At 60.3% G+C, this 18,450-nt stretch overlaps 1 protein-coding gene across 3 annotated transcripts in view; it reads left to right on the plus strand.

The window, feature by feature from the left end:
• Positions 1 to 18,450, plus strand: part of KCNQ1 (potassium voltage-gated channel subfamily Q member 1) — a 181,664-nt gene that overhangs the window by 112,171 nt on the left and 51,043 nt on the right. For all 3 annotated transcript variants that reach the window (XM_075545203.1, XM_075545204.1, XM_075545205.1), the window contains 4 exons: positions 16,551 to 16,626; positions 16,912 to 17,006; positions 17,426 to 17,472; positions 18,097 to 18,158. In XM_075545203.1, the coding sequence (XP_075401318.1) occupies positions 16,551 to 16,626; positions 16,912 to 17,006; positions 17,426 to 17,472; positions 18,097 to 18,158 (280 nt within the window). The remainder of the gene's footprint in view (positions 1 to 16,550; positions 16,627 to 16,911; positions 17,007 to 17,425; positions 17,473 to 18,096; positions 18,159 to 18,450) is intronic.

The raw sequence follows: 18,450 nt of genomic DNA on the forward strand, positions 1-18,450 counted from the left end.
GGACCCCTGTCTTAGTCACCACTCCCAGCCCTCCCCCCTTCCTCACCCAGCCCCTACTCAGCTCATCCTTCAGAAGGCCACGCTGACAGGGAACCGAGAAGTGGAGGAGACAAGTTTTCTGGTTGCTTTCTCAGAGGGGTCCAGTTCAAGAAGCCACTCTTGGAGGGAGGGGGGACTCAGATGGGTGGCTTCCCTTTCATTTTACATCTCCTTGTAATCCCACCCTCTGTTCCCACCTCCCTCCCTCCAGGGACCTGGAGGATTTGAAAGTCCTTCCCACTGCTGGGCAGCTCATCAACAGAGCCTCCAGAGGTTGGCCTGGGAGCCTCTCCTTGCCACACCTCAGCAGTGAGCCTGGAATCCTCTAGCCACCATTATTCTCTCTCCAGTAGTGACCCATCGGCTCAGGTTCTGACAACCCAGGGGCCTGGGTGGCAGGAGGTCCCTGAGGGCTTGGGACTGATGGCTGACAGCCAGTGGCTGAGGCCGGGACAGAGCTTTCTCCAGCCCTGGCAGCCCTCCAGCCCCCCAGGCCCACACCATGCCAGAGGGGCAGCCTCAGGGATGCCATGGAGTGGCCAGCCCCCTAGTCTGGGCTCACACAGGGCCTTCTGTGAAGTTGTGTTTGCACCCCCAGAAGTGTTTGCCTGATTTGGACAGATAGCGGGGTGATTAAGGCTGGAGATAAGGTGTTGATTGGCAGGGGAGCCGCTGCGTACACAGGGGCTGTTGTGAGCGCCTGCCTGGCAGAGGGGCAACTGAAACAATGGTCCCTTTGTCTGCTGCCTTGGGGCTACCGCCCGCCCCAACGGGCACAGGGCACTCTGGCCAGAAAGCCTGGATCCCAGCTGTCTCTGGGGGCCAGGGCCCAGGGCAGCTCTCGAGCTGGGGGGCTGGGGAGGAGGTGTCAGCTGGCTCCTTCCTGCTCGCCCTCTGGGACCCCCCGCGGGGATGGGACTCAGGTGTTACCTCTGCCGGCAGCACCTGCTGCAGGATCCATCCCCAACCTACCCCCACCCTTGGGTTAAACAAGGCACAGTCTGGATGCCTTTGAAGCAGGCCTGGGGACCTTGTCCAACTGATGAGAGCACCTGCTTCAGGTGTGGGGGACCCCCAGGTAGGGCTACATGCCCCTGCCCTTGAAGCTCAGCCCAAGTGATGCAGGACTCCTCTCCCAGGGGGGTTTTCAGACCCTCAGAGTGAGGAGGGGGCAGCTCAACCAGGGCAACCTGGGGGCACCGAGCAGAGGGCTGTTCCTCCCCACTGGCAGGCCAGGGCACTCCAGCTCCATACGGGTGGGCTGCACCATGGCTGTGCCACCAGCCCCTGACTGTCCCCTGAGCATTGCCCCAGCTCAGACCCTGGATGCCCGCCCCCGCCCCACCCTAACACCAGCACCTGAGCTGGGTCCCCTGGGGAGAGAGCAGGCCTCCTCTTGGGAAGAAGGCCGTGGGTCTGACCCTGTGCAGATGGCCCTGGATAGGCAGGTGTGAGTGGAGAGGCTGGCGGGGGGGAGGGGTGTCACCGAGGTGCCAAGCTGGGCACAGAGCCACAGGGGAGACTGGTCGCTGGAGTGAGGGCCCCAGACTGGAAGAAGTAGGGGTCTCTGTAGTTCTAGGGCTGCAGGACAAAGGTGCTGGGATTCCCTACTCAGCACCCCCACCTCCCCTCCCTAACCCACCCAGGTCTCTGGATGCCCCTCCAATGCTTCTAGCCCAGCCTTGGAGGGTGGGAGAGCCCTGAGAAGCAAGGGGGACACTGGCAGGGTCAGGGTTCCGGTGAATTTCATGTGTGTATGTACACATATCCATGTATACCCCATGTGTATACTTGTGTGTTCATGTGTATATGTGAGCATGTGCTACACATGGGTGAGTGTAGATGCCCGAGTTTGCTGCTCTGTACATGTGTATGTGTATGTGCCTATGTGAGCATGCATGTGTGCATGTGTATGAGTACATATGCATGAGTGTGTGCTTATATGTGTGTGAAAATATACGTGTGTAAATCCATGAGTATTACATGCATGCGTATATGTGCGTTTATGTGTGTGTACATGAGGGTATGCATGCATGCGCATGTTTGTGTGGTGTGTTTGTGCATGCCAGAATATGTGCATGAATATGTGCATGTGTGTGTATGCTACCTGCCCAACAGCCCCAGTTCTGCCCACCAGCAGAGCTGGCTCTGTCATTGCCCAAAGCAGTTCTGAGTCAGGGCAGGACAGTCCCATGTCCCTGAGAAAGCTCTCCCTGGCCTAGAGATCCAGGGGCTGGAGGCCCAGGGATGGTACTTGGGGTGGGGCATGCAGTGGTTGGCTGGAATGGCTCAGTGGTCACTGCATCCTCTTGTCTCACTGGGTCACTGGAGGCCCAGGACACTGGGCATGGACCCTGTCTCTGCAGAGCCTTCTTTCGGTGCCACTGTGCAGTCTCAGCCCTGGCTCCAGGTGGAGAGAGTACTGGCCTTCCTTCAGGGCCAGCAGCTGTCCAGGAACCTGTGGGTTCTCCTGGCCTGGGCCGACGAGAAGGTCTTGTCCCACCAGGCTGGGACCCGGCCCGCACCTAGGGATCCCAGCCCAGCGGCCTCCTCCTCCGTGAGGTTCCCCAAGAGAGCCCAAGCCACTATAGTACAATGTGGCAGGATGCCCTCAGCCCACATGGGAACACTGCACCAGGGGGTTCAGGGCCCTCGTATTCGGGAGCGTCCGGGCAGTGCAGCAGGTCCGCCTACACCACATCCCTGTGGGGAGCTGAGCCCAGGGAACAATTCAGCAGGCCACTTTCACCATGCCCAGGTGGGGGGCTGCGCTGAGGGCACTGTGAGCCCGAGTGGCTCTCCGAGTCACGCAGTTGGGTGAGGGGGCTGTCTCTTCCAGTCTCGGCTCACGAGGTACCTGGATTCAGTCCTTTGTCCTCAATGGCCTGTCCCAGCAGGATGTCCAGGGTCAGGCTGGTGGGAGAGTAGGCCCATGGGTGAGCCCAGGCAGGCACACAGACAAGGAGACAGAGAGCACTCAGGCACGGTAGGGGGGCAGGGGAGACTTCCTCCTATGAGACCCTCCTGCATTGGCAGGAGGGCGGCGGTCAGGAGTGATGTGGGAGCCATGTGTGCCCAGCACATCCTCATCCCTGCTCCTTCCCCCCACCTCTATTGGCAGAGTGGCCAGAGCTGCCCGTGTGTACCCTTCATGGGGGCCAAAGCAGGGGTTCAGGGTAGCTGCCCTGCAGAGGCCCTCCCCCACGGTGGTTCTCAGCATGGTACAGAAGCCAGGCCAGGTGGGAGCAGGGCAGCCAGACCCTTCCTGGGCTCTCTCTCACCTGGGGGACAGAAAGGCTGGTTCCCAGGGGGCTGTGCACTGGCCTTACCCTGCTTCAGCCGTTGTTGGCCTGGCCGGACCATCTAGCCCACGCCCATGGCTGGGGATGCCCAGAGACCCCAACCTGCCCCTGTCCCATGCATCAGCAGTGCCTGGGACTCCCAGCCCCTGCTTCCTGGGTGCTGAGGCCAGCCACTCTGCATTCGCTGTCCCCTGAGGCTGGGGGGTCCCCCTGCACCCTGATGCTGTGCAGCAGTGAGGTGGCTGCAGCTGGAGGTGAGCACCTCTGCCCCCCACCCCCACCCCAGTTTTCCAGCTGGGAGCGTGGGGAGGGGACCCCCGAGGCGCGGCGGCTTCCGACAGCCCCAGGGCGTCTGACCTTCCCACCGGCCGGCCGACCGGGAGCAGCAGTTTCGGGCGAACAATCGGGCCTGTGTGCTGGCACAGGGGCCTTTTCTTCCCGGCCCGGCTGCCGAGCCCAGCTCCCGGCCCGGCTTCCCCTGAACAAACATATTTATTGTGGCTGCTGTCAGGGGCCTTGCCTCCCAGCCAGAGTCGGGGGGCCTCACTCCCCTCCACCAGGGCCCCGGCGAGACCCCTGCCCGGCAAACCCCTGCCCCACTGTGCCACCGTGAGCCTGGCTCTAGCCACTTCTGGGCTCACCTGAGGCCGGCTGACCACCCACAGGCAGCAGCCAGCCCCGAACCTGGGCTAGAGGGAAGAGGGACCGAGAGACGCGTGCTCCGCCCTGTCCCTGGGGCAGCCTTCCACCTCTGGACCTTGCTTCCTGGTCCAGGAGGACGAGAATCACCCAGCCTCTGGTAGGGCCAGCTGGCGAGCCAGTGGGTGGCTGGACTTGGCCCATCAGTCTTAGGCTGGGCAGCAATAGGCCCTTCTCTGGTTGCTGAGGACAGCCAAGGGCAGGCATTGTCCTGGGGGCTATAAGCTGGGTGAAGGGGTGGCTAGGTGGCAGGCTGTCAAGGGAGATGGACAGGAGAGCCGTACTGTAGGCAAGGATGATTCCGGAAGCCAGCCCACCACTTTTCTGTACCATGTGGCCCGCCCTGTCTCCTTTTTTTCACATGGTCCCAGTCTGGGTGTGACTGCAGGTCTAGACTGCCCACCCCTGTGTGTCCCAAGGAGGCATGGTGGGTGTGAGAGGTATGGGACGACCCGGGGACCCCTGGAGGGCAGTGTATGTAGCCTCATGGCCAAGCATACCTCTCGGTGGCCGGTCGGACGGACAAGTACTCTCCTGCTAGCGAGGCCGGCACGTGAAGGCCACTGCCCATCATGGCCTGTCAAGTATCTACACACACCTGGTTCACATGGAGCACCCCCCAGAGACCGTCAGAACTGACAGCTGTCTCCACCATGGGACACAGAGTGCATAGGGGACGTGGGGGCACAGGGACAGGCCATGGGCAACCCCAGCTGCCCACCAGAGGGTCATACCCGTGACTCCTGGAGGGCAGGAGAAAGTCCTGAGGTGCCACGAGTGTAGGTGGTATCTACCCCAAGAGACGTGTGGGCCCGGCTGCTACCTTCCCTCCCGAGGGCCCCGCATACTCCCCGACGCCACCACCCTCCCCCAGTGTCGCTGAGGGGCTCAGAGCCATTTGAGACTATGGCTATGAGAGGATTGAGGAGTATCTGCAATCTGCGATAGCAGAGGTGGGAGGACATGGGGGGGTGGCTGGAGGCTCAGGCCTGGGGGTGCCTGACTCGGGGAGCCCCCAGGTCTGGGTGACTGCTTGAGAGCCTGCACATCAGGCCCCTATGAGGATGAAACCCGGGCTACCTGAGCCTGCAGAGCCTGTGGGTGCCGGGAGCCAGGGCGGCTGGGGGCTCTGGGTTTGCGTGTGTCTCGAGCCCAGGAGTGGTCCTCGCATTGGTCACCACCCAGCCTTCATGCCAGATGAAGCCCCTGACTGGGCCCTGTTAGGGAGCCCCACCCCACCTGCACTCAGCTCGAGAATCACCCCCCCCCACCCCTACCCCCTGCTAGGGCGGCTTCTGTGATCTCCCACCCCACCCTGGCACAGGTGTTGCTGAGCAAAGGGCAGCCTGCACATCTGCTGCTGCGCGTGCCCCCTGGGAGGAGTTGGGGCGGGGGACGGAGCTGGCACATGGACTGGGCCTCAGGCAAGAGAAGACACACCAGACAGGGGGATCCTACAACAAGGGTGACATTGCTCGCCACCCCTCCAGGGAACCCTGGGCAAGCCCCCACAGGATGGGACCACTACAGACCTGCCAGAGTGTGGCAGGGGGCCGGGGGGTGGCCTCCCCAAGGAGCCCAGTGGAGCAGGAGGCCTGGCGAGGGTAGCCCAGAGACTCAGCTCCCCACAGAAGCCCCAAGGTGAGCTGCAGGTAGAGCAATGGGGTTGCTGGGGGGAGCGGGACCCCTCTCCAAAGGAGGCCAGGACCTTGCCCCATAGCCCCTGCATCCCGAACCCACCTGCCCCACTCCCACCCACCCCCCATCCCTGACTGGCCCTGGAGGCTGTGGCTGGGAGGGGTTAACTCCTGCCATGGGCTGGCAAGACCTGACTCACCAAGCCTTCAACGTCCTGCATTTAAGAAACTCAGTGTATTAGCTTAATTTTACAGGTTTCAGAAGTGCCGCCTAAAATAAAAATCCCCTAATTATAGTTACGACCCTGACATGAGACTATTGGATTCCGTTCACAGCGAAGTTGACTCCTGTGTAAAAGGAGAGCCCCACCCACCCAGTATCCAGACCCTGGAGGGCCCCACACCCCCACTCACTCGGCATCCTCCTCGCGGGCCAGCATGGTGGGGCGGGCCAGCCAGGCCGAAGCTCCCCTGGACCCCAGGCGGGAAAGCAGGTCCAGTACCCTTTCTTTTACACATGACTGCCCTGCCTCTCCCCTGGTCTTCCTACCAGGTGTGAGCCCCCATTTCCTCTGATGAACTGGGGTTCCTGCCCTGAATGGTGCTAAGACCCGTGCTTGGAAGGGACCCCTCCCTGCCCCCTCTGTAGACTACCTTGCTCACCCCAGCTCTACAAACCTGGGGTATGAGTGCCAGCCTCTGCTTGCCCACCACCAACAGTGACGGATGGGGGGCAATGTCCCTTTGGGTGGGGTAGCTATGGACAGCAGCACCCTGCCCCCTGAGGAGTCCTCACTGGTGTAGGGGTGGCCGTGTTCAGAGCTGACCACAAGCTCCTAGGTCTCAGACCCCCCCCCGGGGGCACTTCAGAATAAAGCTCTGGCTGTCAACCTCCCACAGATTCCGGCCACTGACCACCCAGTGGGGCCACCGATGATGCTGCTTTGGGCTTTGTTCCTGGGTCAGGGCAGCGTGGCGGCCCCTGTCACACAGCCCCATATGGAGGCCTCCCTGGGGAGTGGGGGGCTCCCACACCTGTGACCAGAGATAGCCTTGGGGGCGGCCACTGACCATGCTGGCTGTTGCAGAGACTCGGGGGTCCCAGCCACTTCCTTTCCCGGCTCCACCAAGTCTACCGGCTGCCCCAGCTGTGGAGGGGGGCGGGGCAGGCAGGACATGACACTGTCCCCTCTGTCCTCGGTCTCGGGGACAGACCAATGTGGGGGAGGGTGTGTGCAAGAAACTAGCAGCTGGGTGACAGTGAGCAGGGGGGCCCTGGAGGGCCTGACTCCCCCAAAGGAGCTCATAGCCACTGGGGTGGACCCGCAGGGTGGGTCAGGGGGGTGAGGGAGTGGCGGGTGGGCTGCCACTCATGGGGGCTGCTGCCCGGCTGAGTGGCGCCTGTCCGGCTGCTCGCTGGGAGGCTGAATCAGCCAGGAAGGGGGGTGGGTGAGGGGCCATGTCGGCTGAGCTGTGTTTTGGGGGACTGAGGATGAGCTGCATTTGTCCGGGCTCAGGATCTCTGCAAACAAGGGCAGGGCCACGGGGGAGGGGAGGGAGGCAGACAGGCGGTGTCCCCTCCCTGTGGGCCCCACCAGGGCTGTGGCCAGAGACCACCAGGCGTGTGGCACTCAGAGGCGCCCCCCTGCCCCCCGGTTTGGGTGGTGCCTACAGGAGTGTCTGCATTGAGGCGCACTCTGGGGGGGAGGGTCATGTGCTCTGCCCAGACCCCATGTGGGCCCTTCAATTCCAGGAAGTTTTCTGTCCAGGAAGATGCCCTGACTGGCCTGCAAGAAGTACCCACATGGGCCTCTCTCCAGCGTGGTGGCCATGACATGTTGGGGTGCTTGGGGGATGGTATGTGGGGGATCCCTGCCCTGTCCTCACCTACCAGGCCCCATGTCCACTGGGGAAAGCCTAGTACCTTAGTCCCCTCCTGCCTCTTCGTCCCCTCCCCACCTCTCCCTGCCGAGAGGGAGAGGTCAAAACGGGTCCTTCGGGCCCCCTTCCAGCAGCCTCTGGCTGCCCTGAGGGTGGGACCCAACTCCAGAGGTATTGGAACCCCTGGCCTGCACTCAGCTGCCCGAGCAAGCAGGAAGGGGGTCACCAGAGTCCCGGTGCTGGCCCCTCTGCAGGGACCCACTGGGACTAAGGGGCACCGAGCAGATGCACACAACTCACCCACATCCCCGCTCCCACCTTGCGCTGTGTGTGACGTCGTGCCCACAGGAAGCTGCGTGGACGTTTGCCAAGCGGGGTGGCCAGCGGGGTGGCCACGATCCACAGTGCCATCAACCCCTCCATGGCCCAGACCAGACCCAACATGCGCATGTCCACAGGAGCGTGCGCACACCCAGGCAATGGATGTGCACATGCGTGTGCATGCATACACACATGTGCACATGCACAATCCCCAGCCTGCTGAAATGTCCCCCATCCTCCTTTACCCCATTTCTTTCTTTTTAGCTTATTTTTATGGAGACGCAAACGCACCTAACGGAGCGTATACCGCATGGGCTTGGTAAGCCCAGCGAGGCCCACGCCGAGCTGTTCTTAGTGGTGGGCTTGGGGAAGCCGACCACAGGGGTAGGTGTCTGCTCTCATCTCATCCCATCCCATGGAGGGCGGGACATGCCCCTCACCTGGCCTGCCACTGGCCGAGGGTCACCTGGCTGAGGCCTTGAAACTCAGCTCTTTCCCTCCGCAGCCTGGACCCTGGATGACCTAGTGTGCGCAAACTCAGGGAGGGGTCCCGGAGAAGATCCCAGCCACTCCCACATTCCAGGGTCAAAGAAGGGGTGCCGGTGGGAGACTGGGCGGACAGCAGGGATCACACCATCAGCCAACGTGGAGTCCACGTGTGGGCCCCTCTCTGGGAGCTGCGGCCCCGGGGCCCTGGCAGGCCTGGCAGAGCCCAGCCTGGCACATCTAATGAGCTGGCAGCGAGCCCGCCCTAGAAGCATGAGCAGAGCCTTAACATGTGCGCCGAACACGGACAAGGACATGACGAGCAGCAACAAAGGCACAATTTATTAGTCTTCTCCAATGGGGACCACGCAAAGGACATTAATTACTTTAATGGGACTTATTTTGCTTCATTGCCCAAAGTAGCTGGTTGATTAACCTCTTGTTTCCTTCAGGGAGGGAGGGAGGGAGGCAGGGGGAGGCAGGAGGCTGCTCCGAGACCTGGGATCGCGGCAGTCGCGGAACGCAGAACGGGTCAGCCGGCTGGATGGGCAGCGCGTCCCTGGGAAGCAGGTCGGCTCCCCGCCTTTGAGGACCTGTGTGACCTTGGGCACATTGCCCAGCCTCTCTGGCCTAGGCCTCCACTTCCCCACGGTGCACCGTGGGCCCAGCAGGAGGGTACACGATGGTGAAAGGGCCGAGGTGGGGCGGACACGTGGCGTCCTGGGCGTGTTTGGGGCAGGGAACTCCTCCTGCGGGTGTGGGGATGGACACGGGGCACCTGCAGCCTTCAGACACACAGAGCGAGCGTCTCGGGAGCTGTGGTCATGTCAGTGTAGCGAAGGTGGCTCGCCAACGGCAACCAAGCTATTGTAACACTGACAGGAAGTCCATGTGCATGGGCGCATGTGTGTGTGCACTACATGTGTTCATGAGTATATGCAAGCGTGTGTGTGCCATGAGTGTGTGTGTGTGTGTGTGTGTGAACACTCCACGCATTCTACATTGTTATTTTTGTAAACCTAAAACTCTTTTTTAAAATAATGTCCATTTTACAAAAACAACAAGCGAAAATGTGATGGCGGGAGGAGCCCACAGTGGGTGGAGTGGGGCAGGCCGACGGGCCAGGTGTCTGGGCTCAGTGCCCACAGCAACTTACTGGGCCTGGCTATTGCAGGATGGACCAGGGAGCCAACCGGCGAACCTCGCCTGAGCCCATGTATCTCCACGAGCAGGGGGCGCCAAGGGAGCCAGAGATGGGGCTCTGGGGAAATTGAGGCCCAGCCTGTGCTTGGGGAAGAGTGAGGCCCAGAGAAGTGGTTCTCAACCTTCCTAATGCCGAGACCCTCTCATACAGTTCGTCATGTGGTGGTGACCCCCCCCCAACCATAAGATTATTTTCGTTGCTACTTCATAACTGTCATTTTGCTATTATGAATCAGGCGACCCGTGAAAGGGTCGTTTGACCTGCAAAGGGGTCATGACCCACAGGTTGAGAACTGCTGGCCTAGGGCTAGTGTCCTTGGAGATGACAGCATGGCTTTTGGGTTTGTGGGCAGACAGACAAGGAGTCCACAAGGGAGGATGGGCCATAGGACCCTTAATCAGAGGTCCCAGGGAGGGTTGGTGAGTCCCCCCCCCACCCATTACAGCCCCCCACCTCATAGTGACCTGTGGGAGCTCTGGAGGAAAAGCGGGTGACGGGGCTCTTGCCCCCCATCAGAAAGCAAGGAGTGTAGGCCCCAGAGCACAGGACAGGCAGTGTCCGGCCCCTCCTCTGCTGGGGCTCAGCCAGGCTGCACTGGGGGTGGGGGTCCAGGCCCCTGGGAGAAAGAACCTTGAGCTCCCAAGCTGAGCCCCAACCCCTCATCTGCACATGGTATTCTCTGGGTTCAAATCCATGTCTGTCCTCTCCCACCGTTGGCCTGTAATTAGCAAGGCTTTGGAAAAGAAACATGCCTGGGACCCTTGGATAAGAAGCCATGTGGTCCTTGTTCAGTGGGAGAAGGGAGGTGACCTCTGCCCCTCACTGTAATCAGCAGCCCCCACCAAATCCACCCGGCGCCACCCTCCCCAATGGCCCCGATACTCCAGGGACGGGGAGACGGGGTCTTGGGCTCCTCAGAAGAAGGCCCTCTTCCCGTCTCCTTTCTGCGCCTCTGGACTTGGGCCAGCTCACCGCTTCCATTAGCTTAATGAGGGCTGACAGCTTGCGGCCAATGTCCTCGTAATCTCCCCGGGCCCCCCAGCGCCTCACTCACACCCCATCCACGCCAGCTCCTGGCCTCTGTCTGTGACCACCCCCCTGCCACTCCCCACCCCCAAAGCTGGAACAAAGATGTGTTTCATCAGTCCCTCCTTCCTGGCCAGTCTGCCAGGGCGGCTTCAGACTTCCAGACCACCGTTTGATTTGGGGTGCCTGCAGACTGCACCCCAGAGGATCTGGGCCTGCCCACCAGACTTTGTGGGAACTCGGAGGCTGTGGCGGGCTCCCCTGGGCTGCGCTGACCCCTCAAGAGCTCACCCCTGGCTTCGTTGTCTCCTGTCAGTGTTGACCCTTCCAGGGCCTCCAGGTCTTGGGGTCTCCAGAGGCCAAGGAAGTTTCTAGAACCCACGAGGAACTGTGGTGGAAGCTGTGAGGATTCTCTCACCTCTGATCGCTGCCTTTGCAGGAGGGAAGGGGTCCTGGCCTCTGGGAGGATCTGGTGGCACAGTCGACCAGGCGTTGGGCTGCTAACCAGGTTGGCAGTTCCAGCCACCGTCTGCTCCTGTAAAGGCTGGCAGCCTTTGAGCCAACCCCTACCCCGGGCAGCTCTACTCTATCCTGCAGGGGCCACTCGGAGTGGGAGCCAGCTCAAAGGGGGGGTCTAGTAGTTTGGGTTTGGACACAGATGACGAGCCACGAGTAGTGTGGAGGCTGGGGGAGTGGGACCTGGGTGTTGGCGAGCCGTGGAGGTTGTGTCCGGGGACATGAGAGGATCTGGGCTGCATGTCTACTGATGGTCTAGAGGCAGAATGGTCTGCTCTCGTCCCCTGATTGGATCAGGCCCACCCACACTTGGGGTGGGGGATGGACCCCTAAGGGCCTGCTGGCCCAGGAGTGGAAGCTCAAAGCCCCAGGAGCTGGGGTCCTGTCTCTGTCAACCAGCCATTACCATGCCCTGCCCCCACCTCCCTCTCACTGGGCAAACCCTCTTACCTGCCTCTCAGCGTACCTCTGTCAAAGGACACAAGGGCGTGGCCTGTGCTCCAGACACGAAACCTCACTGAGCTCCCTCTCGGGACTTCTTGGGCTGTCCCCCGTCTGTTATTACCACAGGTGGAGGACTACCGGCACTGCCACCACTGGGTTTGATGGGGGACATGGGCAGCCCTGAGGGTGTGCACAGAAGGTCATTGGCTGCTTTCCTTCTCGTTCCATGTGCTGGACCCATGTTCTGAACAGCCCCATGCCCAGCACCATGTCCTGGCATTCAGGGAAGTGCCTGGTCCCCCAGCCCCCACCCCACGGTGTCCCCGAGCTTCTGTGAGGCCAGGCACTTGGGTTTGGGGGAGGGTCTGTGTTATGGAGGGACCCCTCCTCTGAAGCTGTGTGTCCTCTCTGTGGAGGACGCTGGTCTGAGGGGTGGGAGTGGGGCACCCTCCTCCACAATGCCGCCCCCCTAGATTGTGGATATGGGTCCCCTGCCAGGTAGTGTCTTTCCCAGCTGGTGGCCTCTCTGTTCCTCCTCATCAGAATGTCTTTGGATGAACCAAAGATCTTAACCTTAAGGAAATCCAATTAGTCGGTGTGTGTTTCTTTCTCTACTAGTTTATTTTATTTCATTTCACTGGCCCTCTATGTTAAAGTTAAGGAACCCTGGTAGCTGTTGGATGGTTAATCACAAGGCTGGTGGTTCAAACCCACCAGCAGCTCAACGAGAGAAAGATGAGGCTGTCTGCCATCACGTCCAGGCTGACTCACACAGACAGACCCTCTGGGGGTTTCCGAGACTGTACCTGTTGACAAGAATAGAAAGTCCAGTCTGGAACTGCTGGTGGCTTTGAACTACCAAGCATGCAGATCACGGCTCGACTTGTGACTGCTATACCACCAGGCCTCCTCAGAAAGACTTACAACCTCAGGAATCCTGGATGTTGTTGTTAGGGGCTGCCGGATCCCACCTGGCTCTTGGTGACCCCGTGCACAACATAGGAAAACCCAGTCCTGTGCCAGCCTGTGTTCACGGGTGTGAGCCACACGGTTGCTGGAATCTTGTGTCCGTCCTTCTTGTCCAGGGTCTCCCCTCTTTGTCCCTGCCTCTCCGCTTTACCAAGCACGACGCCCTTCTCCAGGGACTGGTCTCCCCTGACAGCAGGTCTGAAGTGCACGAGACCAGGTCTCACCAACCTTGCCTCGAAAGAGCGTGCTGGCTGGACTTCATCTGAAACAGATTGGTTTGTGCTCTTGGCCGCCCATGGCACTTTCTATATCCTGGGCCAGCACACGGTTCAAAAGCATTGATCCTTCCACCTTCCTTTTTCACCAGTCAACTCTCTTGCCCAGAGGAGGAGACGGAAAAAACCGTGATTTGGGTCCGGCTCGCCTTAGCTCCCAAAGTCACCTCCCTGCTCTTTCACACGCCCGGAAGCAGCCTTGTGCGGCAGACGTAGTAGAAATCCTTTACAGGGTCACCAGGCGCTGGAGCCAACTCCACGGCAGTGGGTTTGCCCGGGTTTGGGGTGTCTTACAGTCATGAAGATGCCATCTGGCCTTCCTGTTGAGCCTGTGAGCTGGTGTAGATTCAGTCTGGGGACTGGCATGTGACGGCACCGTGGTGGCTGCTACATGGATTTCATTGGCGTCTTCGGTCGTTCTAGGACCTCTATTATAAGAATGTCCCCCACCCCCACCCCACTGACCCGACGGAGCCTTTGTTAGCCGTGAGGTGGTCCCCAGGGGGTTGGTTCACCAGGACTGTGGCCTCGTCACACCACTGGCCGGGTCTGCCACAGTGCTCAGCACCCCACCACCCCCCGCCCGCCAGTCTCCAGTTCTGGCCGCGTGACTCCTCCATATTCTCTGGGCCGTTCTTGACCCTGTGCGTGTTCCTGCAGAGTTCAGGGTCAGCTTCTCAGCTTCGAGAACCGAAGGAAAATTCAAGCCTGAGTTGAAACTTCTCTGGGCCTGGTATTGAGTGGTGCAAGAAGGAGCTGGAGAGAGTGCAGCGTCTCGGCACCAAGAAGAACTGTTACCATGCCGGTGTCTCAGGAGGCAGCAGAGGAGCAGAACCAAGGAATGGTGCCCAAGGACCCAGAGGGGTCATGGGGCCCAATCCTTCCTTCTGTGTCTGAAGGTGGGGCAGAGTCCTCCTTAGAGGCAAGGATGGCAAGACTTGGTCTCACATACTTTGGACGTGTTGTCAGGAGCATCCAGTCCCTGGAGAAGGACACCGTGCTTGCTAAAATGGAGGGGCAGCGGGACAGAGGCAGGCCCTCGCGGAGATGGACGGACAACGTGACTCACGGGCTCAGGCCATGGGCTCAGGCCAAGGGATGCTTGTAAGGACGGCGCAGGACCAGGCGATGTCTCACTCTTGTGTGCACGGGATCGCTATAGGTCGGAGCGGACTTGAGAGTCCCTAACACCACCCACAGAAAGAACCCCCTTACTTCCAGTTTCCTCATGCTGACCGTGCCACGTGGGCCGTGGCTCTCAGCGCAGTGGGCTGTGGGACGGGTGTCAGCCACCATCTCCTGTCACCTCCCTCGGGGTAGCTCGTCCTCTCTAAGCATGCTGGCTGTTCTGCGTCAACGGAGACTCCTTCTATTCCTGGGGCGCCACGAGTTGTGTTTTTAATTAGGAGTGGGACTTGGGTTTTATCCGATGCCTTTCTGCATCTTTGGAGTTGATGATATGTTTTCTCTCTCTCGTTCTCTTGATGTGGTGAATCTGGCTGATTGGTTGTCAAACGTTAGGCCGAGGGAGGGTGCTTGACTGGATTGAGCGGCACTGGCTCACAGGTCTTTCTGGGGATCGCGGGATTCCGTCTGCGGTTCAGCTGCGCTTGCAGCTGAGCCCGTGAGAGGGGCGGGCCTGCGGTTCTCCTCAGTCCCAGTACCCTCGTCAGGTTGTGATGCCAAAGTTGTGCTTCCCTTAAAATAAGTGGAAGAATGCCCCCCACCACCCCCCGTCTTATCTCTTAAAAGGATTTGCTTAAAAGGTGTGTTGTTGCTCGCTGCCTGGGAGGGTTAGAAGGATGTCACCAGCCTCCATCCGAGTTGTCTGGGCGTGACATTTATTACTCGTCTAGATGTAGTGAACTTAATAGCGATCAACGAGATCTCTTTAGCTGACTGAATAGACCCTCGAGGAGATGGATGGACACAGGGGCTATAACAATGGGCTCAGGCACAGGGACAATGGTGAGGGCGGGTGGGGACTGGGCAGGGTGCACTGCTGTTGTCCACGTGGTGGCTATAGGTCAGGGCCAACTAGGTGGCCCCTGACGGCACAGTAGCAGTAGCCATCGGGCAACGGAGCCTTTTCTAGTTCTTCTCATGTCAGTTTTTACACGTTGTGTTTTGAAGGCATTTGCCGCCTTGTGTGGAAATCTCTGCCGAGATCCATACGGCTCGCCGCAGCCTCAGAACCAGTGCTTCTCTGTGTCGGGGCTCGGTGACGCCGCTCTCATCAGACTTGCTGAAAGCTTCTCAGTTGTACGAGTCTCTTCACTGGTTGAGCTGGGTGCTCCTTTGGTGTCTGTTTCTGCGACCAAGCTCCTGTCTTTGTCATTTCCTTTGGTCTACCTTCTTGGGGGATCATTTGGTGTCTTTCTAACTTCTTAAGCAGAACTGGGAGCGTCAAGGTTTCTCAAGGCCCAGCTCAGGGGCCATTGTCACTGCTAGCCCAACCTCCTGGTCATGGCTCGGGGCCAGCCAGACCCGGCCCACAAAGGGATGTTGCCATTGGGCAGCAAAACCACACGCTCACGCCCCAGTCCCCCCACGGGCAGTCCCGTGGCCCCGACGGCATTCTTCAAGGTCTACAACCAGGCCTGCCCTGCTTTTCTGAGTCAATCCTCCCCGCCGCCCCCTTCGGGTTCCCGGCGAATCTTTGGAATTGCCCTTGTCAATTCGATCGCACTTAGATCGTTCCTAAAAGGGCACAGGGGTCAGGGCAGTCAGGGACCTGCTGTTTGCCCTCCGTTGTCTGTACTCTGCCCGTCACAGGTTCCGTTCTCCCAGTGCCAAAACTCACTCACCCCTCTGAGATACCAAGATGCCTCAGGCCTTCGATGTCAGGCTCCGTGTCCAGCCTCCAGTGGCCATTCCAGCTCGACGCCTGGTCCCGACGCCAGTGCCGTATTGATGAAGACTGGTGCAGACTCCCATGTCCTCGTCCCTCTCCCACGCCGTCAACCAGTCCTACCTTGGGCGGCTGAAACAGACAACCATTCTCTTTGCTCACCCTTCCGGGGGCCGGGGTGAAGTGGCCGAGGACGCACTGCTATGCCTGTTTCAGCACAGTGGAAGGGGCAGGCGGAGAGCAGGGCCGGGGAGGGTCCTGTGAGTCAGCTGGTTGGTCTTGACTCAGCCGGGCGGTTGTTCTGCTGGCTTTGATGGGGGTCACTCCTGCAGCTGTGGTCATCAGGTGGCTCCCCAGGGCAGGGTGGTGAACAGTGGCCTCAGCCACAGGCCATGTGGTCAGTGCTGGCCCGTGGCTGTGGTGTTGCAGGTTCCCTCCATGGGCCCCCCGCCGGCTAGCTCAGACTCACCCACACGGCTGTGGGACCTTCCAGGGGAGACTGCGTGGAGAGCAGGTCCTGTTTACCAGCAGCTTCTCCACTGGAGCCCTGGCCGCCTGTGTCCCTGGTCAGCCTCCGTTCCCCCGCCCGGCCGTAGCCCCGATACTGGGGGGCAGACTCGGTCTCCAACATGGGGTTGGTCTCATGTGACTTCCCTTCTTTCTGGGGTCCCACTCCTTGGAGTGGGTCTGTGCAGGCTGCTGAGCAGTGGGCTAATGGAGGCCTCTGGCCCCCTGGCCTCTCCTGGCTCCTGCCAGGCTCTGATTGAGGACCTTATGGCCACGCGTTGCCCTGTGTCTTGTTCCTGAAGGGTCCCGCCACACGTGCCTGGGCTCAGGGGAAGGGTTGCAACACAGGGTGACCAGCTCCGAGGGCCGCTCATGCCCCCTCTCCCCACACAGGCTCCGAGAGCACCACCGGGTCACCATCAAGGTCCTCCGACGCATGCAGTACTTCGTGGCCAAGAAGAAATTCCAGGTGGGTGTGAGCACAGCCCTCGCCGGGAAGGGGTCTTCTGTGGGGCGTTCTGGGTGGCCTCAGCTCACACGCATGTTACTCCGCACTGGGGTGTGGCAGGGGTGTAGGGTGAGAGGTCAGACCTGCTGCTGTGCCCTGAGAGTGGCCGTGAGCATTCAGCCCCCAGGCAGCTTCTCTCCTGGGAGTGGCTGACCATCTCTGCCCCCGGCAGCACCCCCTCTGCTGGGGGGCAGGGGGCAGGTGACCCCCTCTACTGGGGGCGGCTGACCATCTCTCTACCCACAGCAAGCTCGGAAGCCGTACGACGTGCGTGACGTCATTGAGCAGTATTCCCAGGGCCACCTCAACCTCATGGTGCGCATCAAGGAGCTGCAGAGAAGGTGCGCAGGGGGGCGGGGCCGCGGGGCAGAAGGCGGGCAAGGAGGGTGGCACTCATGAGTCTGGTACAGGGCCATGGGAGGCGAGAGTGTGGGGGTCACAAGGGGGTCACCATCATGGGACAGGGATGAGTTGGGGGAAGGATTCATGTGTGTACCCTCCCCTTCCTGGGTCCAGTTTGTCCTCCTGAGACACCCCTCCCCCCCTCGTCGCAACAGCTGTCAATTGGAGCAGGCCCCTCAGATCCGCATATCAGGGAAGTCTCAGCCCTCTGAGCCCCCTCGCTTCAGAGAGCTTGGACCCCAGGAGACAGTCCCTTGTCTTGGAGCTTCTCTGACCTAGTCCTGTCTTGGCCCAGCCCAGTCTGGGCAGCATGAACATCCCTAGCGCCTGGTGGCTGAGTCTGTTTCCTTCCCTGCAGGCTGGACCAGTCCATCGGGAAGCCCTCCTTCTTCATCTCCGTCTCAGGTGCGTCTCCCACCCCCACTCCAGAGTCCATCTGCACACCCCATCCCTGAGGGGCACAGAATAATCCAGACCAGGACACCCCCCCCGGGCCAGAGGCTCAAATAGGCTTTAAAAGGGGGACAAGTTTGATGAGGACCCACAGGGATGGTCCCGGAGATTAGGGCCTGGGGTGCATGCTGGGCTGAGGGCATCTTTTCAGACTCTACTTCCTCAGAAAAGGTGGGGCATGGGAGAGGGCAGCCAGCTGTGGGTAGATGCCAGGGTCAAGTGCCTAATTCTCTAGCTCTAGAGACACATCTCATGGCCTCTGAACCTGGGTCTGTGAGTCATATCAGGGCAGGACAGGGCCCAGGCCCATTCCTTAGAGCTGCCCCATCCAAATACAAGTAGAACAGTGGTATCCCACAGCAGGAGCTGCTGATGCAGCAGGTGTTCCCAGGACTGTGGAAGGCCAATGCTGTCTTGGGAAGCAAAATCATAGTAAATTTGTTGAGCAGGAAGCAGGCACTGTTGCAGATGGTCTCCTGGGCAAGGTGGGCCCCTGTCCCCATCAGAGGGACTCTCAGAAGTCCCAACCTTCACTGCCAGCACACAGGCCCCTGAGTTCAGTGTTTTGCCCCTCAGAAAAGAACAAAGATCGTGGCAATAATACCATTGGTGCCCGCCTGAACCGGATGGAAGACAAGGTAGGTTCGTGTGACCAGCCTGTGCCCTCTGGAAGTGGGCACTGGTAGCATAGCAGGGCCGTGGTAAGGTCATCCTCAGGCCAATGTCCCCCACTGTGCCAATGTGGGATACGAGACCACCTAGGTCCTGGCCCCACCCTGTGCTATTGGACCTTCACCCACACTGGGAGACCCCGATCTTTGGGGCAGACTCATGGGAGGAAGCAGAGGTCTTCTGCTGCTTCCATACCTGAACATGGCTGGGGTCCACTCAGGGGTGAATAGGGTGGGTTGTTCCTCAGCTGCTGGGAGC

Source organism: Tenrec ecaudatus, chromosome 4, assembly GCF_050624435.1.
Source record: "Tenrec ecaudatus isolate mTenEca1 chromosome 4, mTenEca1.hap1, whole genome shotgun sequence".
NCBI lineage: Eukaryota > Metazoa > Chordata > Mammalia > Afrosoricida > Tenrecidae > Tenrec > Tenrec ecaudatus.